General features: G+C 38.5%; 1 protein-coding gene across 12 annotated transcripts in view; it reads right to left on the reverse strand.

Moving 5' to 3' along the window:
* Positions 1-24,616, reverse strand: part of Osbpl8 (oxysterol binding protein like 8) — a 229,757-nt gene that overhangs the window by 11,638 nt on the left and 193,503 nt on the right. For all 12 annotated transcript variants that reach the window (XM_045151711.1, XM_045151710.1, XM_045151709.1 and 9 more), the window contains 10 exons: positions 23,993-24,177; positions 20,681-20,762; positions 20,097-20,195; positions 15,861-15,957; positions 12,961-13,059; positions 10,604-10,701; positions 8,678-8,767; positions 6,505-6,641; positions 3,598-3,783; positions 2,975-3,062 (listed from right to left, as the gene is read on the reverse strand). In XM_045151711.1, the coding sequence (XP_045007646.1) occupies positions 2,975-3,062; positions 3,598-3,783; positions 6,505-6,641; positions 8,678-8,767; positions 10,604-10,701; positions 12,961-13,059; positions 15,861-15,957; positions 20,097-20,195; positions 20,681-20,762; positions 23,993-24,177 (1,161 nt within the window). The remainder of the gene's footprint in view (positions 1-2,974; positions 3,063-3,597; positions 3,784-6,504; positions 6,642-8,677; positions 8,768-10,603; positions 10,702-12,960; positions 13,060-15,860; positions 15,958-20,096; positions 20,196-20,680; positions 20,763-23,992; positions 24,178-24,616) is intronic.

Raw genomic sequence — 24,616 nt, forward strand, 5'->3', positions numbered from 1 at the left:
ATTCAGCATCATGTCTAAGAATACACTGCCAAATACAAGGTCATGAAGATGTACTGTTTTCTTCTAAAAGTTTTATGGTCTTGGCTTTCACTTCAGATGGAAATCCATCTTCAGTTATTTTTTTAAAATTTTTTTAAAAATTTATTTATATTTGATACAGAGAGAAAGGTAGTGAGTGAATGAGAGAGAAAGAGAGAGAGGATGGAGAGAGAATGGGCACACCAGGCCATTAAGCCACTGCAAATGAACTCCAGATGCACATGCTACCTTGTGCATCTGGCTTACGTGGGACTTGGGACAATCAAACCTGAGTACTTAGGCTGGCTTTACAGGCAAGCGCTTTAACCACAGAGCCATCTCTCCAGCTATTTTATTTTTATTTTTTTATTATTTTATTTTATTTTATTTTATTTTAGGTATGGTCTCACTCTAGCTCAGGCTGACCTGGAATCACGATGTAGTCTCAGGGTAGCCTCAAACTCACGGTGATCCTCCTGCTTCTGCCTCCTGAGTGCTGGGATTAAAGGCATGTGCCACCATGCCTGGCTTCTTCAGTTATTTTTAAAAAATATTTTACTTGTTTTGCAAGCTGAGACAGACAGACAATGGGCATACCAGGGCCTCCAGCTGCTACAAATGAACTCCAGATACATGTACCATTTTGTGCATCTGGCTTTACATGAGTACTGGGGAACTGACCCTGGGTCATTAGGCTTTGTAGGCAAGCACGATCTCTCCAGCCCCTTCAGTTATTTTATATACACAATGAGGGAACTGGCCCAGTCCCATTTGTTGGGCTGGAGAGATGGCTCGGCAGTTAAGGTGCTTGCCTGCAAAGCCTAAGTACCTGGTTTAATTCCTCAGTACCCATGTAAAGCTAAATGCACAAGGTGGAACATGCATCTGGAGTGTTTTCAGTTGCTAGTGGCCCTGGTGTTCCCATTCTCTCTCCCCCAAATAAATAAATATTTAAAAAAAAAACAAAACAGGGAAAACATGTATTTAGGAAAAAATCCAGGCTGAAGAGATGGCTTAGCAGTTAAGGCGCTTGTCAGGAAAGCGTAAGGACCCAGATTCTACTCCCCAGTACCCACAGAAAGCCAAATGCAAAAGGTGGCACATGTATCTGGAGTTCATTTGCAGTGGCTAAAGGCCCCAGCATGTCCATTCTCTATCTGCTTCTCTCCCCCTCTCTCAAATAAATGCACATTTTTTTTTTAAAAAAAGAGGAATTAAAAAAAATTTTTAAACCATTTGTTCAGGAGACTATTCTTTCCCTATGTAATGGAAGAAATCATTGGTGAGTCATTTTTATGGGTTGACTTGTAGATTTACCCCTTTGGCCTATATGCCAACTCTATCCTTTTATTAGTACCCCCTCATTTTTATTACTGTGGTTTTGTGTGACAGGAGGCTGTCAAAGAAAATGGGATAGTATTTCATTTTATAAGTCTTATTTAATTTCATTAATAATGTTTTATATTTTACTATACAGTTCACAACTCTTGGTTCAGTTCATTGTTAAGTATTTTATTCTTTGGGTGTATAGAAGTTATTGAATTCATTCATTTCCTTGTTTGGGATATATATAAATTTATCTGTAAGATAATTTTATCTGTTAAAAACTGTCTGTGGGGGCTGGAGAGATGGCTTAGTGGTTAAGCCCTTGCCTGTGAAGCCTAAGGACCCCCGGTTCAAGGCTCGATTCCCCAGGACCCACGTTAGCCAGATGCACAAGGGGGCGTAAACATCTGGAGTTCATTTGCAGTGGCTGGAAGCCCTGGCGTGCCCATTCTCTCCCCCCCCCTCTCTATCTGCCTCATTCTCTCTCTGCCATTTTCAAATAAATAAGTAAAAATAAACAAAAAAAATTTTTAGATTAAAAAAACTGTGGCAAGTTCTTTCTTGCTGCTTTCAAGGGTCTGTCTAGCTTTTGAAGATCTAGCTACACAGTGTGCCTATTTATCCTACTCAGAGACTGCTGAGCTTCTCAAACATTCTTTACCATTTATATCTTTCTTCTGTGTAGACTCTATAATGCATATGACCCACTACATGGTGTCCCAACAGGTCCATTTGGCTCTGTTCACTTTGCTTCATTCATTTTTTTGTCTTGCTTCTTATGTTGGATACAATTTCAATAGTTTTACCTCTTAATGTCACTGATTTCATCTTATCCCTGTTCAAATCTGTTGTGGAATTTCTTTTTGTAAGAAACTTACACCTGGTACTATACTTTTCAGCTCTAGAATTTAGTTCCTTTTTATAATTTCTCTTCATTGATATTCTCAGATGTAAGGATCTCACATGAGTCCTCTAGTAAATAACTAACGTGGCAGGTTAGAACAGATACAAACAATTTAGATATATGGCCTGCTTTGCTCCTCTGGAATCAGGGACTCATGCTGAAATACAGGGATGTGGGCTGGAGAGATGGCTTAGCAGTTAAAGTGCTTGCCTGAGAAGCCTAAGGACCCTCATAAGCCAGACACACAAGGTGACACAAGTGCACAAGTGGTTGCACACGCACACAAGATTGTGCATGCATCTGGAGTTTGACTGCAGTGGCACACCAATTCTCTCCCTTGCTTGCTCGCTCACTCTCTAGCTGTCTCCTAAAAAATAAAAACAGGAAAAAAATAAATAAATAAAGGGATCCTATGACACAGCTGAGCCAGGACAGGAGGCAGGGCAAGGAAAATGCTACAGTCTTCTCATTGCCCTGAAGCCATCTTTTCTCCATCCCTTAGTTGCTTCAATGTCTGATCTTTTCCAGAGTTCTGGTAATTTTGGTAGTTTTTGTTTATTTTCTGAGTTTTTTTTTGGGGGGGGGTGAAAAGAGCATGGAGCTATCTGTTATGCCTTTTACTTTACCTAAAATTTCAAAATTTGAAATCAAATATTCAATGTAATTGCAATGGGCACTAAAACTTTAGTAACTTTACATACCTATCAGGTTCAGTTTATTACATACCATTGGAGTGCGATGTTTCACTTTGGTCTGGACGACACCATCTTTTTCAAACTGTATCATATCATTAAGTGGGTCCCATGGTCGGGTACTAAATAAGTGAAGGTAAACAAACACTTGTTTAATGATCAAAAAATCTGAAGAGTTTCTATCCTATGATTAGATTTTTGTTAGTAATTATAATCATTGTTCTATTTTATTTATTTATTTGACAAAGAGAGACAGACAGACAGAAAAAGGGAGAGAAGGGAGGGAGAAATTGAGGGGGTGAGTGAGAATATGGGCACACCAGAGCCTCTTGCTACTGCAAACAATCTCCAGATCCATGTGCCACTTTGTACACCTGTATTGATGGGGGTACTGGTGAACTGGACCCAGGCCTTCAAGCTTTTTAACTACTGAGCTGTCTCTCCAGCTCATAATCACTGTTCTACTCTGAAGATTTGTCTATATGTACCTAACTCTTCTGGGCTGTAGCTCATTTGATAGGCTAACTACTACCACATGATATGGAATAAGTAGGTCGAAGTTAAAAATTTCACATTAATTTATATGGTGATAAACAACACTTCTAGAAATAAAAGCAATGTTAATATATTATTTGAAATGAACTTTTAATCACTTACTCTGCAAACTTGTAGTGCCACTCTCCTGTGAGTGGATCGAGTTCAAATAACTTGCAAGCCCACTCTTCACTTTTTGTTTTCCGGTCTCTGGCAGCTTGTCTTTGAGCTTCTTCCAAAACATACTTTTCTTGAGTAGCTTCTGTTTGGTCTTTGGCATTTATGGCTCGTGTTACTCGCTGCCACAGTCTAATATGTGTACAAAAAATAGTGTCAAACAAGCAACAGAAAGCCAAATAGAATAGGTTTGAATGCTATTGAGAGAAAATAATACTCGTAGATTTTTGGCTTTGTCAAAGCTTTAGCCTCAAAAAATGCTTAGGGATGAATAAAGCTTGAAAGAAACCCTTTCCTCCCATAAGCTCCTTCTAGTTGGGTGCTTTGTTCTAGGAACAGGAAGATAACTGCTATAGTGTCATTGTAACATTAAGTTTTTTCATCCATTAAATTAAATATCCATCTGAGAAGTCAGCATATTAAAATAGGAAAAAGCTATGGAATCAATCATACTTTGAATTCTAGATCTGCCACTTCTTGGTTTATGAAAAAGTTCTCTTTTCTATGTCTTATTACTTAATGTTTAAACTATGTTCAGCTGAGTTTGATGGTGCATGCCTGTAATCCTAGTACTTTGGAGGTATAGGCAGGAGGATCAAGACCAACCTTGACTACACATTATGTGTGAAGCCAGCCTTTGCCACATGAAATTTTATCTTTTTTTTTCTAAATTTTATCTTAAAAAAAAAAACAGAATCATATTCATACCTCAAATACTGTTAAATGCCTTGGTAAAACATTCTTTGTGTTAGACATTGTGGGAGTTTGATTGTTTGGCCCCCAGTGTTAAAAAATTAAACTTGTAACTTGGATCTCTAGCCACCTAGGTGGAGGAGGTGTCACTGGGGACAGATCCTGAAGTCTAGCCCTATGGTAACACTGGGGCAGATGTGAATTCCAGCTCAATGGTAGGCAGAGAGGTCTGAACTCTGGGGGTTCTGCTTGCTGCAGAGGTTTGTACTGGCTGCTTTTTAGTGTTTGGTTGTTTTTCTGCTTGGATGTATGGAAGCAGCTTCTTCTGTCATTGATGGAACTTCCCCCTGGATCTATAAGCTTGAAATAACCCCCTTCCTTCCATAAACACTGCCTGGTTGGAGAGTCATCCCAGCATCATGGAACTGTTTACAACAACCATATTATGTGGTTACAGCTGAAAGAGAAATTTTAAAACTGGTATATATAAATTTCTCAACTTTGACAATCTAAATTTTGTGTATTAAGAAAAGCACATGTAGACTGGATATGCACATGTAGTTTGCAGTGAGGACAAATGGGTATATGAGCCTAGTAAAAGATCTTTTGGCCAGGCATGGTAGTGTACACCTTTAATCCTAGCACTTGGGAGGCAGAGGTAGGAGGATCACCACGAGTGGGCCGCCCTGAGACTACAGAGTGAATTCCAGGTCAGCCTGAGCTAGAGTGAGACCCTACCTCTAAAAAAAAAAAAAAAAAAAAAAAAGATATATAGACTACTTTTCTCCTAACACAGAGATATGAAGAGAATACAGTATTTTTGATTCAAAAGTATAAGAGATCTAGCAAGAATTTATGATTTAAGAACAGAAATTATGGAATTAATTTTTTTTTGTGGGGGAGCAGGGAAAGCAGGGTGTCACTTTAGCTCAGACTGACCTGGAATTCACTCTGTAGTTGTGGTTGGCCTGGAACTCAAAGCAATCCTATCTCAGCCTTAAGTGCCAAGACTAAAGGAGTACACCATGATGCTAGGTTCAGATGAACTTGTGTCAGACTAATCTAAGTTCTTTGCAGACCAGTATATCCAGTGGCATTGTTCTTGCATTTCAGAGAATAAAACACAAATTGATTCTGTATCACTTCCTCACCAAGAGCTCTATATACCCAAACTAGGAGAAAATGTAGTTTCTAGGCAGAAACTAAGAATCACTAATTGGTTCTATGTTATGACAACCAAATAAAATTAAAGCACTGGAGCAGAAAAAATAGAAAGGAAAATCAGGAAGTTTTACTCCTGAGATAAAAAGAGAAAGGAGGGGGCTGGAGAGATGGCTTAGCGGTTAAGCGCTTGCCTGTGAAGCCTAAGGACCCCGGTTCGAGGCTGGATTCCCCAGGACCCACGTTAGCCAGATGCACAAGGGGCGCACGCATCTGGAGTTTGTTTGCAGTGGCTGGAAGCCCTGGCGTGCCCATTCTCTCTCTCCCTCTATCTATCTATCTATCTATCTATCTATCTATCTATCTATCTATCTGTCTATCCATCCATCCATCCATCCATCCATCCATCCATCCATCCATCCATCTATCTCTGCCTCTTTCACTCTCGATCTCTATCATATAAATAAATAAATAAACAAAAACAAAAACAAACAAACAAAAAAAGGAATAAGAACTCTTTAAAAAAAAAAAAAGAGAAAGGAGGGTTGGAGAGATGGCTTAGTGGTTAAGTGCTTGCCTGTGAAGCCTAAGGACTCTGGTTCGAGGCTTGATTCCCCAGGACCCATGTTAGCCAGATGCACAAAGGGGCACATGCATCTGAAGGTTGTTTGCAGTGGCTGGAGGCCCTGGCGTGTCCATATTCTCTCTCTCTCTCTCTCTCTCTCTGCCTCTTTCTCTCTGTCTGTCGCTCTTAAATAAATAAATATTTTTTTAAAAAAAGAGGAAAGAAAATTAGGAAGTTTTAGTTCTGAGATGTAAGTAAACAAGATGAATTGCACTATATTTATTTGACATTAACATATAACAAAACAGGGCACTGTCACATCCTACTGTTTGCTGAATTAAATAGAACAACAGAGAACTGTGAACATACCATTAAGAGATTAACAAAAAACTTTTGATCTTCATGAAGTTATACATAAAAAATGGCATACTTACTTCTCTGATTCAAAATCATCCTGCTCTTCAAATTTTACAGTGTGCCTTATTAATCTCCACTGCTTAATGTCAGGTGTTGGATTCCAGAAAACCTCCGAACTATCAGTCTTTTTGTCATTAATGAAAACTTCACTATCCTATATTTAAAGAAACATTAACATTGAGATTTTTTTATTTAGAGAAGTATATAGTACAGTAGTTTAATAACATTCTTCTTCTCACTGTATCCTATTAAACATTTAAAAACAAATACAACTAGTACTTTTACCAGGTCCCAAATTATTTTCATTTTTATGAAAATGTAAGGTTATGTATGGAATACTAGTCTACCAAGAAAATGGTTGGGGCTGCAGAGATGGTTCAGTAGTTAAAATTTACAAAGCCTGAAGGCCTCTGCTCAATTCCCAGTAACTATATAAAGCCAGATGTGCAAAGTGGCACATATGTATGGACTTCATTTGCAATGGCAGGATAGCCTGTCATGCCCATATTCATTTTCTGTTTGTCTTTCAAATAAATAAATATATATATTTAAGGTGGTTGACTACACTGGGCATGGTGGTACATGCCTTTAATCCTAGCACTTGGGAGACAGAGGTAGGAGGATTGCTGTGAGTTCAAGGCCAGCTTGGGACTACAGAAGAAGTTCCAGGTCAGCCTGGAATGTTCCTTGGTGGCGTGGGGGCAGGGAAGCAGGAAATGATACCAACACATGATGTATCTATACAAAGCTTCTACTTAATAATAATAATAAAGATTCCACCAGTTTGAGTTAATGATTTTATGAACTTGGGAGTCTCGAAAGGTTTCACTGGATTAAAACAATGTAGGAATGGGTGTACTGCTACCTTTAAAGATTTTAATTCCTTGCTGGGCGTAGTGGCACACGCCTTTAATCCCAACACTCGGGAGGCAGAGGTAGGAGGATTGCTGTGAGTTTGAGGCCAACCTGTGACTCCATAGTGAAGTCCAGATCAGCCTGAGCTAGAGTGAAATCCTACCTTGAAAACCGCCCCCCACACACAAAAATTAAATGCTCTTTTCTGTTTAGTTAAAAAAAAACCTATTTTTTTCAAAGATGGAATGATGTCTATTTCTCATGAGCAAAAAGAATTAAATTCTAATTCTGAATGAAAACAAACAGAAATCAGTAGATTACATAAAAAGTTTATGATATTTAATATATTTTACTAATAAGTTATTTTTTCACACATTATAGGGCAAGCCTCAACCACCATTTCTGAACTGCCACAGAATAGCAAATATTTATACAGAGATACTGAGAAGATGTTGACTGTACAGATTCAAAATATGGAAAAGCCTGGAAAAGACTTTTTTAGCATTAAACATTTGAGCATACTCTTAGAAATTTTATTTAATTGACTGCTTTTATTTTACTCTGAATAATATTCAGATGGAAGTCAATTAAAAATTCTGCAGAACCTAGGTAGCCATTTGGCTAAGACCCTAAATCTAGTTCCATTTTTATTCATCTTTGCCTATTAAAAAGCAAAAAATAACACATACTTGGTATTTATAGTGAACACATATCTGAAGAGTACCTCACAACACTTGCTATTCATTTAAGATTCTTGTACAAAATTACATCACTTTGAATCCAGGTTGTCAGAGAACTACACCTCCACTCTTTAAATGCCATTGTATCCTTCCCATGATCTCTCAAAGAAATATCATGCTAACTGGAACCCATGCCTTTTCCTTGAGGGGAGGCAATAGCAGGCTGTTCATAAGCACTGCTTTCCATCATGGTTCCAGGCTGGGGTCTGGGCTCATCACTTGCTTTCAGCTCAGTACTTTAATGCTGTGCTTTAGTGTCCTCTATCAAATGGGGACAATAGAAAATAATAATGAAGTGGGTTTCTACATACACAACCATAAGGTTACACTAAGTATTAAATGATACAAATTACATTACTAATATTATACATAGTAAATGACATGTAACTGTTAGCTACTTCTATTGACTTAGAAGTTGTGGAAAGATAAAATCCTATAAAACTAAGTGTCACTGGTTACAGAGCAATACCACAACACATGGTTAAAAGATAATGCCATTGACCAGTGATGCTTTCAGCATATGACTGTTCATTTTTTTCTTTTTTGCCACGAGATAAAATTCCTTTTGTAAAGATAATATATAAAAAATACTTACCCAGTGGCCTTCCAAAGTAGCTAGGACTTCTTTTCCCAATTTAAGCTTCCCAGATATTTGATTAACACAATCACTACTCCCTAAAAATGGCTTTTAAAAGAGAAAATATTGAAGAATTTATTTTTAACTTATATTTACAAACAATGTAGACAATCAGCCCTAAGAAGTCATATATAGTACGCTTGAAGACATAGTGAAATCCTAATTTGCATTTTAGTTAGACATTTTTAGTAAAATTAAACTTGATTTGTGACTGTGGAAAACAGTGATGAAAGATCATATTGATTAAATAACTCAGGCCCATGCTGTCTCCATGATGTCTTCTCTCCTCATGCACAGACTGCCACTATCAATGTGGCAATACATTCAGCAAAACACTTTGGAAATAGGAGGAGCTTAAAAAGTTGAAAGAATAACATCTCTTCCTTCACAACAAAACAGAGTAAAATATATAACCAAATAAGTCTTCAAAAAATAAAATTAGAATGAATATACTTTGGGTTACTATATTTTTTTTTAATATCTCTCCTTAGAGACAAAATTTTGATGCTTCAACACTTAAAGGTATTATGAATTGTTTAAGACTGCTTTCAGTATGACTTTCAGACAAAAGGCTGGCCTTGAACTCATGGCCTTCCGAGTGCTAGGCTTAAAGTTATGAGATATCATGCCCAGCTAAGAGCTACTTTTTATTAGTACAAAGTTGCTGATTATCTAAGTATCAACATGGGGGCCATTTAGTAATAAATACATTATCATTATTCCTATTTTAAACTGAACATAAAATGTACTGTCTTACAAGTGACCCAATGAAAAGGCCTTAGATTCCTGTTAGCACTGAGGCAGACAAAATCTTCCAAAGACAACTTCGGCTCCCTCCAGCCCACATGCTCTTCTTCAATGAATCCATGCCACTCTCCCACTCAGTAGAGTCCATATCCCTTTCCCCTGGGATTTGGTTGGGCTTTTAACTTCTCAACAGATGATGGTAGAAATGATGTAATTTGACTCTCAGGGTAGGTGATGAAAAGCAAATGCAGCTGTCACCTTGCTCATGGGGACACTCGTAGTTGGAAACCCTAAGCTGCCAAGCAAGAACTCTGCCTACCCTGAAGCTGCCATGCTATGAGAAAGCCAAGTCACATGCAAAGGCCACATCAACAGTCCTGGTCCTCAAGCACACTCATAGTAATGAAGTCTTTTGAAGATTCCAGTTCCCACTGCCGAATCATCATCTTACAAGCTTTCCTAAGGCCCCAAACCTATTTTACAACAGATAAGCCATCTTGAATATGCTCTGCCTACATTCCTTACTCATAAACCCCATAATGACCAGCATGTGGCTATTTTTAAGCCTGTGTGTTGAAAGTACTTTGTCCTGCAGAAATACTTATATAAGATACTTTTTAATTATACAGCTAGAATTTAAATTGCTATAGACTTTCTGGGATTTCTACAGCTATGCTTTAATTTACACAGGCATTTCTAACCAATTATTTTGTAAGTCTCATTTTTTCTATAATACCATCTATTTATTAAAGTTAAATACAAAAATTTAATTTTGTTAATTTGTCCTGTCTTCCAAGGCTGTTGCCTCAGGCCACCCCAAGGCACAGAGCCTTGTCCTCATCCTCATCTTCACCCCTTAGGTGTGCTGCTGCTGCTTCTTTCCAGGGAGGGTCTCACTCTAGCCCAGGCTGACCTGGAATTCACTCTAGTCTCAGGGTAGCTTTGAACTCATGGCAATTCTCCTACCTCTGCCTCCTGAATGCTGAGATTAAAGGCATGCACCACCATGCCTGGCAGAGGTGTGCTTCTTTTTGCCTAACATGAACTGTGTTCTCATAGTTAGTCTTAACTTGGAAGTGAATTGTTTTTTTGTTCAATATTTATAGCATTCTTTGATGGATATCATCCTCTACCCACCTTTAGTTTAAATTCAAGTATTGCACTGTATCCAGTTTTCTGACACGTAATATTGACTATTCCACCAAGCTCCAGAGTCATTGTGCCATAAAGAATTCCTAAAGAAAAAGCATTAACACAGGGTTGAGGTTGGAGACACTAGCTAAAAAAAAAACAAAAACAAAAACAAAAACAAAAACAAAAACCTGGTGTTTTGTAATCTAATCTCCTTCAAGGATAAATGTATAATTTAATGACATCCTGTTTCACTCAATATCTATAAGACAGACATATATTTTTCCAGCATGTAAATAACACTTATTCACATTATGTGAAGACTCTGTATTTGCAATTTACTTAAAATACACTACTAAAAATACTACTCTTTAAAATATATAGGCCATCCTAAAACTAATGCCCAGAGTACTTTTGTGGAGCTGCACGGATATGCCTGGGAGTCACAGGGCATGCATGCTCCCTGCTGAAGTGGAACCAGGCCACTGCTTTTTTCAGTCCCATATTGGGGGGGAAAATGCTCCTTCTAAAGGATATTTAAGATATGTGTTTTACATTTTGTGCTTTTTCTATTTAATTGACCTAGTGCAGTACTGGTGTTGTGTAGTATTCTTAAGCACAAGGATACAAAGTACTTTACAGAGAAACTGTGTATGCTAAGTACTTTATCCTAGCCCAAGTTGCAGTGCTGGCTGTTATTTCAATGGCAAAAGAAAAATAAAAGAAGGTTATATGTGATCAGTTGATTGTGACAAGAGTCTCAATGTAATCTGATCTCCTATTTCCTCTAAAAGCAATGGTTCAGTATTTGTTAATTCAGTGTTCATGAGGACTTTATAAAATATAACTACTATAAATAACATGAATCTACTTTAGCATAGGTGAAGCAAACAAAACCACAAACTAGGTTGTATAACTAAAAACAGGAAATTATAAGTTGAAGCTGAACAGGTTTTGCTCATACATGCATGTATCATTGAATTAAGATGTTGAGGCAAACTAAAATATACAATTTACAATGTTAATTTTGAAAAGGGAACAATGCAAGGTTTCTCATGCTTAAGTGGCTCTGGAACTTTTAAAACACAAGGAAAATCTTATAAAAATAATCTCTTTTTTCCTAAATAATAGAAATACTACCAGAAAAACAAAACTTCCCTGTTGCCTTGTTCCGAGATGGGTATGCATGAGTATTTATATTGAACACATGACATAAGACTTAGATAAATGTTTTTCTTACTCATTTAATATCAGATAATTCACTTCCCTCCTATCTTAAGAACCACATGCACAGCTGGAGCATCACCTATCGGTCAGGTCATTAGCTGCCCACTCCTGCACCAATTGGGCTGACCTTGGACAAGAACTGTCACCTTCACAGGTTTCTCACCCATATTTTAACAATTTATGTTTCTAAGAATCAGTTTCTAGAAGAAGAGGATAAATGCTCAAAAGGCTCTGTATTAATGGCTGGAAAGGAGGACAATGACCAGGCCAATATTTGAGGGTGATACAACATAGTAAAAAGTTCTATGGCCCAGAAACTGCCTGGGTTCATATCTTAGTTTGGCTTGCAGGCCAAGCAAACCTTTAGTACCTTATTTTTCTTAAGCATCAAACAGGCATCAGAATATCTCTATAGTTCTGGTGAGATGATTAAATGAATGCGTGTGAAGTGTATAATAGAGTTAACTGGGTGCCTTGGTCTATTGTGAATGACAGTCATCATTGAATGCCTTTATTTGTATGCTAAACAATGCAGAGAGAGCATAATGACCTTTTTCCCCCCTTCTTTTTAAGAAACAGCCAAATGGAGCCAAGTGTGGTGGCTCATGCTTTAATCCCAACATTCAGGAGGCTGAGATAGAAGGATCACAGTGAGATCCAGGCCAGTCTGGACTACAGTGAGACACTGCCTCAAAAACAAAAACAGACATGTCAACTCTGCACATGCATATTGACTATAGTACTGAGAAAGATGAGTCAGAATGAGCCTGAGTCAAAGCCAGCCGGGGATACAAAGCAAAGCTTTGTCAAAAAACAAAAACCACCCACAAACTGAAAGACAAAAGAAATTTCCAAATTGAACTCAGAAAAAATTTTAAGACTTTATATAATAGGAAATAACAATTCAAAAGTTTATAATATCACTTAAAATTACTTTTAAGGCTTCTGAAATAGATTGTTTCATCAAAATATTATGCGTGAATTAATTCATCACAGAAGTATTCAGCAAACAGCAATAATCTGAAGAACTGTGAACCATGGATGCTTTCATACAAAGAATGTCTGACTTCATCTATCAAAACAAGCTTGATTTACAAAGATGAGCCAAGTAACAGCTAAGTATGCAAAATACTAACCTTTACAATGAGCATATGGCATTGTCATCACATAATCTTCCCCTCTATTCAAGAAAGTTAGCCGTGCTTCTCCCTCTAATATTGCAGATAAGGAGTTTCCTGGAACAAGTATTGTGTATTAAGTTTCAAAAACCAGTAATCAATTCAAAGGAAGATATATTTAGGGCATCTGCCACATACCTACAGTGGAATACATTGACAGTTATCTCAATGTCAATAGTACCAAACATAAATTCATCATCTTATAACTAAAACATCATTTGAGTCTTATTCCCAATCTTACAAAATGAGTATTTTCAAAAGGTTAGTTATGTATTTAATTTACAATGGTCAAATGAAAAATTTTAAGATACTTACAATAGCCAAACCAATTGCTTCATTATGTAACTCAATTTGTCTTTTTATTTTTATTTTTTTAAATATTTTATTTATTTGAGGGAAAGATGAAGAAAGGGAGTAGGGAGAGGCCTCTAGCCACTGCAAACCAACTCCAGATGCATGCGCTACCTTGTGCATCTGGCTTACATGGGTACTGGGGAATCGAAGCTGAATCCTTTGGCTTAACCATTAAGCCATCTCTCCAGACCAAATGTCTTTTTTATTTCCTTGTTTTTCGAGGAAGGGTCTTCCTCTAGCACAAACTGACCTGGAATTCACTATGTAGTCTCACGGTGGCCTCAAACTCATGGCCATTCTACTTCTGCCTCCCAAGTGCTGAGATTAAAGGTGTGTACTACTACATCTGGCTTCCAAATTTGTCTCTTTATTTGTTTATTTATTTGAAAAGACAGAGGAAGAGGCAGACAGAAAGAGAGAATGGGCATGCCAGGGCCTCAAGCCATACAAATAAAGTGCAGACATATGCACCCCCTTGTGCATCTGGCTAACGTAGGTCCTGAGGAAACGAACCAGGGTCCTTAGGCTTCACAGGCAAATGCCTTATCCACAAAGCCATTTCAGCCCCCAAATTTGTCTTTTTTAACATGCACCTGGAGTTTATTTGCAGTGGCTGGATGCTGTGGTACACCCATTCTCTCTCTCTCTCTCTCTCTCTCTAGTAAATAAATAAAAATAAAATATTTTTAAAATCTTAGAAAAGCCGGGCATGGTGGCACATGCCTTTAATCCTAGCATTTGGGGGGCAGAGGTAGGAGGATCACTGAGAATTTGAGGCCACCCTGAGACTACAGAGTAAATTCCAGGTCACCCTACTTGAAAACCAAAATTAAAAAAAAAAAAAAAGAAAAGATTTTGGGAAAAGATAAAAATATTTTGGGGTGGAAAGATGACTCAGCATTAAGGCATCTGACTTTAAAACCTAACAACCTGCATTCAATTCCTAGGAGCCATGAAAAGCCAGATGTACAAAAGGGGTGCATACATCTGGAGTTTGTTTGTAGTGGCTAGAGACTCTTGCACACCCATTCTCTGTCTGTCTCACCCTGTTTATTTAATGAGAGAGAGAGAGAGACAGAGAATGAGAAAGAGAAAGAGAAAGAGAGGGAATGGGCACACCAGTACCTTATGTCATTGCAAATGAACTCCAGATGCGTGCACCACTTTATGCAACTGACTTTACATGGGTACTGGGGAATCAAACCCAGACCAAAAGAAACATTGTCGGGGAAGGAGTTAAAAACTACAGACACACATCATGTTCCTGATAAAAAGCTATTTTGAGATTTCCTCATTCTCATATTCTTGTTACCAATTCATTCCTGGTTCTCTGTCCTCTCATGGAACCAGACCTTAAATTTCTGTTTACAAATTTAATTTTGCTATTTCAATCTTATTTGTTTTCTCTCAGATTTAAATTGTTTAGTTAAAATTTAATTCTTTGATTTTAAAATTTGTTTTTGAGGTAGGGTCTCACTTTAGCTTAGGCTGACCTGGAATTCACTACGAAGACTCAAACTCATGGCGATCCTCTACCTCTGCCTCCCGAGTGCTGGGATTAAAGGCATGTACCACTCTTTGATTTTTTAAATCTATTTAAAAATATCAGCCAGGCATGGTGGCACATGCCTTTAATCCCAGCACTCGGGAGGCAGAGGTATGAGGACCGCTGTGAGTTCGAGACCACCCCGAGACAACATAGTGAATTTCAGGTCAGCCTAGGCTAGAGTGAAACCCTACCTTGAAAAACAAAACAAAACAACAACAACAAATTCAGAAAACCAATTAACATCATTTAAGTGTATATATTTCCTACTAGTATATAGTTTTTGTCATGTTCTATATGAAATATCAAAACTTTGAACTTACTTACTATAACTACATTTTTGTCCTTTCCTTCATTGTATTTGAAAACATTTTTTATTTATTTGTGTGCATGAGAGAGGGGGAAGTGGCAGATAGAAAGGGGATGAGTATACCTGGCCTTCAGCCACTGCAAAGACACTGCAGATGTATGTGCACCTTGTGCATCTGGATTATGTGGGTACTGGGGAATCAAACCTAGGTCCTTAGGCTTCGTAGGCAAGTGCCTTAATCACTAAGCCATCTCTCTACCCCTGAAAACTTCTTTTTTTATTAGTATCTTATTTAGCCCAAGGTTAAGTATCATTAATAAATGACTCTGGACCAAAGATATTTGGATTTACTTTTTCTATATTCAGAGACTATAACAGATCAATAACAACAAAAAAAGATGAATCTAAAGACAAAAGAAACCCACTCTGCACTAGAAGGATATAATGGGCAATCATTCTGTCTTTCTGTAAGCAGTGGTGGTGGCGCTTTTACACATATGATGAACGGCTACATAAAGTGAGCTACACCCCTACGAAAGGGTAAAAGTAAAAAGGTGATGTTTATATGACATATAAATTTATTGGAAAAGTCACCAGAAAATATTACTCCTTGGGAAGGAATGCATGTTAGGATGAGAGGAAACTTACCATAAAACTTGGATTTAGCCAGGATACTACCACTAAGGCAAAATCCATCCTTTCGGTTACTAACATAAAAGGCAGATATTGGTGGATGATGGGATACCTATTGAACACAGAAAAAAAAAAAAGTAACAAGATAAACATATTATTGTGCTATTACCAAAAGTTCAAGTCATATAATCAGTAAAAGTAATACAATTAAGTATTAATTAATGGTTATAGTCATCAGCTTTCTGTTTCCCAAGGAAATCCACTTTGTGGCATTCACACTGTAAGGTCATAGTTTGTATGGAAATCGTAGTGCATTACTTCTACTAATGGGTTATAATATAGCTTCCATCTTGGGACGGTCTTGAGCAGTGCTTGCCTGTCCCTTCTTCTCTCCCTCTTTTCCTCCCTCACAAGTTTGGAGTAGTCAGTTTCCATGTTATAAAAAACACCTATGGAGAGGTTCATGTGCTGAGGAACTGAATTCTTCACAGCCAATTCTGACTAACATCTTTACTGTAACCACATTAGAGATCCTGACCTGACCCGCAAACACCCAGTTAAGCAGCTCCCAACTTCTTAAACCTCAAACGAGATTATGAATATTTTGAATCATTGGGTTTTGGAAGTATCTGGTACACAGAGGTAGAGAACATACCCTTAGTTATTCCTGGCTACTTTTCATATGAATTACTGAACTGTCTGTATGAAACAGAAGCCTTCATAAATAATTATTTTAATTATTTAGTGTTTTTAATACATGTACATCTTATGTTTTCTAAAACAGGACAAGGCTAAAATTTCTTTTTTTCCTCCTTAGGCCTAAATTTTGTGAAGATTATAATGAACTAAAATAATCAACTAATTTTTTAAAGTTAACATAAGTGGTTTCAACCTGAGGGATGGATCAACATTATTAGGGACAAGAAGGTTTCAAAGGATGTGTAGTCTGCCCATCATCCTGACAATGAAGGTGAAAATTCTGTAATAATGTGAACTGTGGTGGTTAATTCAAGTGTCCCCCATAAACTTAGGTGCTCTGAATGCTAGGTCCCAGCAAATGGAGAATTGGGAATTAATGTATCCTGGAGGCAGTGTATTGTTGGGCTTATGGGTGATATAGCCAGCTCCTCCTTGCTAGTGTTTAGCACACTCTTCTGTTCCAGTTGATCACCTGATGTTGGCCAGGGGTAATGTCCACCCTCTGCTCATGCTGTCATTTTCCTCTGCCATCATGGAGCTTCCCCTCAAGCCTATAAGCCAAAATAAACCTCTTTTATCCCACAAGCTGCTCTTGATTGGGTGATTTCTAAAAGCAATATGAACCTGACTGCAACAGTAAAGTGTTAACGAGGAGTGGAATTGCTGCTAGATGCCTGTGTGGCTTTGACTTTTTGGAGCTGACTTTCAAGAGGAATGCAGAAGGATTTGAAACTTTGACTGAAGAGATGCCTTACAGTACTCTAAGTACAGCTTGATGGATTATTCTGGTCAGAGTTGAAAGGCCTGAGGGTTGGCTTATGAGGGTAAGAAAGAGGTTTGGTTGGACTGGGCTAGAAGCAGTTTGAGAGGCTTGCTGTTATGTCCATGTCCTGAGAATTTGTGTAGGGTTTTACTATGTAGAAATGGACTGGTGTGAGCAAAGGGATATGGCACAGAAAAAAAAAATCAAATTTTTGGGCCTAAACTGCTGCCCATTCACCTGAAAACTGTTTGAGAGATTACAACCTTTGAGATTGGGCCAGCTGACCTGCACTGGAGCAACAGGAAGAATGTAGATTCTTTTGAATGCTTTTGAATGCTCAAGGAGTATCCTATTCTTCAAAGTCTGCTTTATTTCTCCCTTGGGTTAACAAATTGTTACCCTACCTGGTATTGTGGAGTATAAGAAATGCAGGAAAGAGAGGGTCATTGAGTTTGCAACATGGTGTTGTGTTAAGGAAATGGCCACAGTCAGTGTGAAGCAGGTTTGCTGGATGTCTGCATGGAGACCCCATGGGCCCATGAGGATGAACCCTGGATTGCAGTGGAGACCCAGTGAAGATGCCGGGACCATGAGACAGCTGCAAAGGAAAGCTGTCAGCCCCGATGAAGTTTTCCAGGACTGTGAGTAGCCTACCTGGAGGGGCGGAATTGGAATACCAACGACTTGTTGCTGGTTAAAATGATCAGACTTGGAGATTTGTCATTGACCAGAGTTGTTGGACTTGGAGTTACAGAGTTTTATGTTTGCTTTGTTTAGGTCTTGTATTGGTTAAATGTTTCTTTGCTATGCCCAATGCTATCTTTTGCAGTGTATTTATTATTTTATGCCATTATGAGTTTTTTGGTATTATGGATCAGTTAAAAGACCTTGGACTATGGGGATGTTTGAACATCATTGGAATTGATATAAACTATAGGGACTTTTATAGTGGGATGAATGTGCTGAACTTTACATTATATATGGTTATCAGTTTATGGGGGTCGGGGCGGAATGTAGTGGTTTGATTCAGGTGTACCCCATAATTATACTTAGTCGTTCTGAATGCTAGGTTCCCAGCTGATGGAGATTTGGGAATTAGTGCCTCTAGAGGGAGTGTATGGTTAGGGGCGGGCTTATTGGTGTTATAGCCAGCTGCCCCTTGCTAGTGGTTGACACACTCTCTTGCTCCTGCTGTCCACCTTATGTGGTCCAGGGGGTGATGTTCACCTTCTGCTCATGCCATCATTTTCCCTGCCATCATGGAGCTTCCCCCTTGAGCCTGTAAGCCAAAATACAGGTTTTTTTTTTTTGTTTGTTTGTTTGCCCACAAGCTGCTGTTGGTGACATCTACCAACAATGCAAATCTGACTGCAACATGTACATTTTCAGGTTTGTACAGACAGGAGAATCATGAAAAACAGATGTATATAAGTTCAACAAAAAATTCAAAACTAAAGCCGGGTGTGGTGGCGCACGCCTTTAATCCCAGCACTCGGGAGGCAGAGGTAGGAGGATCACCATGAGTTCAAGGCCACCCTGAGACTCCATAGTGAATTCCAGGTCAGCCTGGGCTAGAGTGAAACCCTACCTCGAAAAACAAAAAACAAAAAAATTCAAAACTAAGAAATAATATCTGGGCCGGACAGATGGTTTAGCAGTTAAAACACTTGCCTGCAAAACCTAAGGACCCAGATTCAATTCCCCAGTACCACATAAGACAGATGCATAGGTGGTACATGCATTTGGAGTTCATTTGCAGTGGCTGGAGGCCCTGGCACACCAATTTATTCTCTGAGTCTGCCTCTTTCTCTTTCTGTCTCTCTCTCAATAAATAATAAAATGTTTGTTAAAAAAGTATTTCCTGGGCTGAAGGGATGGCTTAGTGGTTAAGATGTTTGCCTGTAAAGCCAAAGGAACCAGGTTCAATTCCCCAGGACCCATGTTAGCCAGCTGCACAAGGGAGTGCACATACTCTCTCTCCCTTTTTCTCTGTCAAATAAATAAATAAAAATATTTTTTTAAAAAGTATTTCCTGACTGCCTACTCTGGATACAAAATAAAAAGCAAAACACAAAGGTATGCCTTATTGGCAGAGAGAGACTATAACCATGTTACCTTCTCTAACAATTCAATTAAGAAAATAAACATTCTGCAATAAAGTAATTAAAATGAGTGTTAATAGCTTAATGGATAATTCTACAAATAACATGTTTGAGAAGGGAAATCATGGGAGTTGTAGTTCTCTGGAGAATGAAAAATGATTTTGTCAGGTTTTGCTTAGATGAAACCAGGCTAAGAAGAAATAATGGGTAAGAGAATCAGATAAATATAAAATACCAAGGCAAGAAAGTCTAAGATCTGATTATTTATTTGTGAATCACAAATATATCTAGAATCAGTTTAGTAAAAAAAATCAGTAAAATGAAAAACAAGAACTTGAATGCCACACAAATAAATGTAAATCTGATTTCAGAACTATACAATTATTTAAAAAAATTGAGCATGATCAAGAAAATGTTTTGAAAATATGAAGTCAGCCAAAAATGAGCAAATAAAAAGATGGGTAGAGAAATAGAGGAGATAAAGTTAAAAAAATTATTTTTCATCAATGGACTCCAGGGTGGTACCAGTAATGCCTAGGAGTGTGGTATTTAATAGTATTTAGTACAAAAATGTTAAATGATTACCAAATGCTAATGAAAAGGTTAAACAACAATGTTTACTGAGTTCATATTTTCTCCCACCAACTTTCAAATAATTTTTCTTTCTATGACCTGTATTTCCAATACCTGCTCAGCAATATAAAAAGTTTTGCTGTTTGTTCTTGGATGAATCCATAAACAACGGAAAGTCTCACCAAGTATAGGATTGTAAGGTTTCTTCAGTCCCTAGTAAAAAAGAAAATATACACATGCAAGTTTTAAATTACAAATGCACAAGATTTAAAATCACTTAAAGTAGTTCAAACAATCAAGTATTTGTCTGAAAGACACACTTATATAATTTCACAGTAAATGAAATTTACATGAATAAAAACATAACTTCAATCAAGATATAGGCTGAAATAATCATGTATTTTGTAAATTTGTGGTAAATGTTAATGAGTAATCTAAATAGAATATGTAAAACAAGGAACTCATAAAAGGCTAATGGAAGGGCTGGAGAGATAGCTCAGCAGTTAAAGGCATTTGCTCACAAAGCTTGATGGCCTGAGTTTGATTCCCCAGTTCCCATGTGAAGCCACGAAAGTGGTGCATGCATCTGGAGTTCATCTGCAGTGGCAACAGGCCCTGGTGTACCCATCCTTTGTCTCTGTCTCAATAGATAAATAATATTTTTTAAAAAGCTAATGGAAGCAAAATATAAACAGTACCTTTGGCTTTTTATAGAATCCTGATAAATACCACTTCACTACTTTCTTCAAACGGAAATAAGGATTTTCTTCAAGAGCAGCCCTAAAAATACAATGATCATTAAGACTGTATGAAGTAGATGATAAATTCTCCCCTTTTTACTGAATATGAGTTGTGATTGGAAAATAATTCATATTTAAAATGATAGCGAATCAATTTCCAAGAATAATTTCTCTTAATCTGGTTTATCCTCTCCTTATGTTTCTGATTCTTTGACACACTGTCCAGATCTTTGCAGAAGCTATAATTTTGGAAACTTTCCAAATCAATGTTTCTCTGGTGACATTCTGTAGAACTTAAGGGGTTTTACGAGTGGTTGTGATTAAAAAAAATAATTTTGAGATCATGTACTCCATGACACCTTCTATTTGCAATGATGAGCCACTGGTAAGCAGCTGTCAAATGCTGTTTCAGGTCTTCAGGACTAGACAGCAGTCAACTTGATTAATGCCATTCTCAGTGGCTGGCATTAGAGAGCACACGGAGGACAGGAAAGAAGGTTGTTGTTAGTGCTCCTATTGCTGCACCAGTTATAGGATTGTATGGGTTTGCAGATTCTACTACTACCAAACAGATGTTTCAAATTACATTTATGGAAGTATTAAAATACCTTCAGGGGCTAGAGAGATGGCTCAGTGGCTAAAGGCACTTGCTTGCAAAACCTGACAGCCTGGATTCAATTTCCCAGTATTTACATAAAGCCAGATGCACAAAGTGGCATGTGTATCTGGAGATGTGGCATGCCAGGGCCTCCTGCCACTGTAAATATTTTTTCTGTCTCCCCCTCTCAAATGTAAAAAAGTTAACTTCAATTATATCTTAAGTTCCTCATATGTTACCAGCTGATTTTCCAGAGTGAACAAACTATACATGACCAAGGAGGGATAGAGGGCGAGAGGAAAGGAGGGCGGGAGGGAAGGGTCATGACTCAGCTCCTGTCTACTCCCACCATTTGACTGCAGCACAACACTGACTGCAAATGTTAGAAGTCACTTTGCCTACACTGTTTTTTGTTGTTGTTTGTAGGTCCTTCCTATTTACAAAAAAGGCATATATGTTTCACAAGGATGTCTGATAACTGAATGCAGTAGTTTCTGAAGATGAGGTGTAAGGTGGCAAAGGGTAGATGTTGGTGTACTGGCAAGTTGAAAGGTTCTTTTCTGCTCTGATGGTTCTGAGAATGACTCTTGAGTGTCTGGCATTAAATAGATGACCAATTATCTCCCTATCTAAAGCTCAGGAACACTGCAGAAGAAAGGGCAGAAAGAATGTAAAAGGATGGGGAAGAGTTCTGTGGCATGTTATTTTCCTGACTTGTCAGGACCAATGCACGAACTCACTACAGCTGTGAATGGTTACCTGCACAACACTTGGCTTCTCAATATTCTGTCACAGACAATGGGATGGAGCTCATAAGCCCAAACCCTTCCTGAAGAACTATTGGCAGCTGGTGGTTTCTGGGGACAGACACTTTCTTCAGTGGTAGAGTCACTGGTAAGTGGCCCATGCTTTGGTAAATAACCCCACCTATACTCATTAAATATGTGGGCCACAGAAAACAATCACAAAATGATATTAAGGTATAAGTGAGAATAATTGAGCAAAAGGGGTTGAGCAAGAGTATGAAGTGGAAAAGAAAGGTAACAGGAGTGAATATGATCCAAACACATACAAGTATATGAAGCTGTCAAAAACAATTTTTTACAAAAGGACTAGAGGATGGCAACATTGGTGTAAAAGTTTTCGTCTATGTGATATACAAGCAACCCCCCCCCCCCAAGGTAGGGTTTCTAGCCCAGGCTGGCCTGGAATTCACTATGGAGTCTCAGGGTGGCCTCAAACTCATGGCAATCCTCCTACCTCTGCCTCCCAAGTACTGGGATTAAAGGAGTGTGCCACCACACCCAGCTGCAAAACTTTAATGTTCTCATTTGAATCTATACTTTTCTTATTTTACATGAGGCCTACATGTTCAAGGGCTATTTCTCTTTCCTTCCTTTTAAAATGACTGAACCTTCCTTCTACTCCTTTTTTGAAAGGTTTTTGCACATTTTTGTTATATTGCTAAGAATTAAGAGAACTTGGATGGGAGATGTATCAAGATAGTGTCTTGCTGTGTAGTCCTGGCTGGTCTCAAATTCACAGCAATCCTCCTGCCTCAGCCTCTCAAAAATCTGAGATTACAGATGTGTGCTACCATGGCAACATTAAGAGCTTTCTTTATTTCAGGGAGATTAACACTTTTTCTATAATATAGATGCAGAACATTCCCAATTTATCATCTTTTGATTCAGTTTATGATATTTTGCAATACTCACTAACATAATAAACAGGTGAAAATAGATACCGAAAGCTGATAGTGATGCAGATTCTGAAAACCAACCACAGTTCCAGAACTTCGGGCCAGAGAGAACGGTGCCTTGAAACCCCAATGGGGCACCAAGTAAAACGAGGAAAGGTAAGCACAAAACTTCTATTTTTGCAAAGTTCCCTGGTGTTGCAGTCAGGTTTGCATTGCTGATAGAAATCACCCAACCAAGAGCAGCTTGTGGGAAAATGAGGTTTATTTTGGCTTATAGACTTGAGGAGAAGCTCCACGATGGCAGGGGAAAACTATGGCATGAGCAAAGGGTGGACATCATCCCCCAGCCAACATAAAGTGGAAAATGTGCCAAACACTGGCATGAGGAAACTAGCTGTAACACCCGTAAGCCTGCCCTAACAATACATTCCCTCCAGGAGGCATTAATTCCCAAATCTCCATCACCTGGGCACACCTGAATCAACCACATCTGGTTTTCAAAAACTTCTGGGACTGAAGTGGACATTTCCTCCTCTGCCTCATTATGTATAATTTGCCCAGAATTACACTGCAAGCCAGCTGACAACTTTAGCAGAAAAGCCAAGTTGGTAACTGGCAGACCATCTGGCCGTGTAAGAAACACATGCAGAGGTAAGCACAAGATGCAGGACAGGCCCAGAATGAAGGCTTGGATGGAAATGAAGAACACAAGTCAACTCTCTAGGTGAGCCTAGTGGACAGAGCAAGGAGCCTGCAGCAGCAGGATGGGTACAATGCCTGTTTTCCTCAGGCTTGTGAGTTATCCACTCGACGGATCAGCGACATCTGAGAATGGTTTGGGGCAGGCTGTCTGTCAGATACATAAGTGGTGATATCATGCCTCAAGCCTGGATGTGGAAAGGGGTAATCACTTAATGTAGCTCTCAATTATGAGTAAATCTTTGATTTGAAGAAGTAAGAACATACTCACTCAGACAGGAAATCTGCATGATAGTAGTAATCTGAAAGTTTATCCAGGAAAGAACGAGGTTCCAAAATAAATGTAGGCAGAACTACCCTGGACAGGTCCATTCCAGGACGGACTTGTTTTAGCAGAGTCCAGATGAGACTTTTGTTTTCTTCAGACACGGTTTCTGTTTGACAAGCCTCACCTGCCTTTAACAATCAACAAAACCCAATGAAAATTGTATTCAACTCAGACATACAGACATGTAGACCTGACAGATGATGAAAATATGAATCTTTCCAAGCATTCTTCCCCTCCCTACACTTTCTCTCGCTTATTTGTGACAGGGTTTCATGTAACCCACAATGGCTTCAAACACCCTATGTAGTGAAGACTAACTTTGAACTTGTGATTTTCTGCCTCCACCTCCCAAATGCTGGAACTACAGGTGGTATACCACCACCATGCACAGTTTTCCTGCTTTGCCAGTTATCTATTGAAAGGCTTTTCGTATGCTAGGCAAGCACCCTTCCAACTAAGCTGCATCCCTAGCTCTCTAAACTGTCCCCCCCCAATTCCTCCCCCCCAAGGTAGTCTCACTCTAGCCTAGGCTGTCCTGGAACTCACTCTGTAGTACAGGCTCGTCTC

The sequence above is a fragment of the Jaculus jaculus genome, chromosome 6 (genome assembly GCF_020740685.1).
Source record: "Jaculus jaculus isolate mJacJac1 chromosome 6, mJacJac1.mat.Y.cur, whole genome shotgun sequence".
Taxonomy (NCBI): Eukaryota; Metazoa; Chordata; class Mammalia; order Rodentia; family Dipodidae; genus Jaculus; species Jaculus jaculus.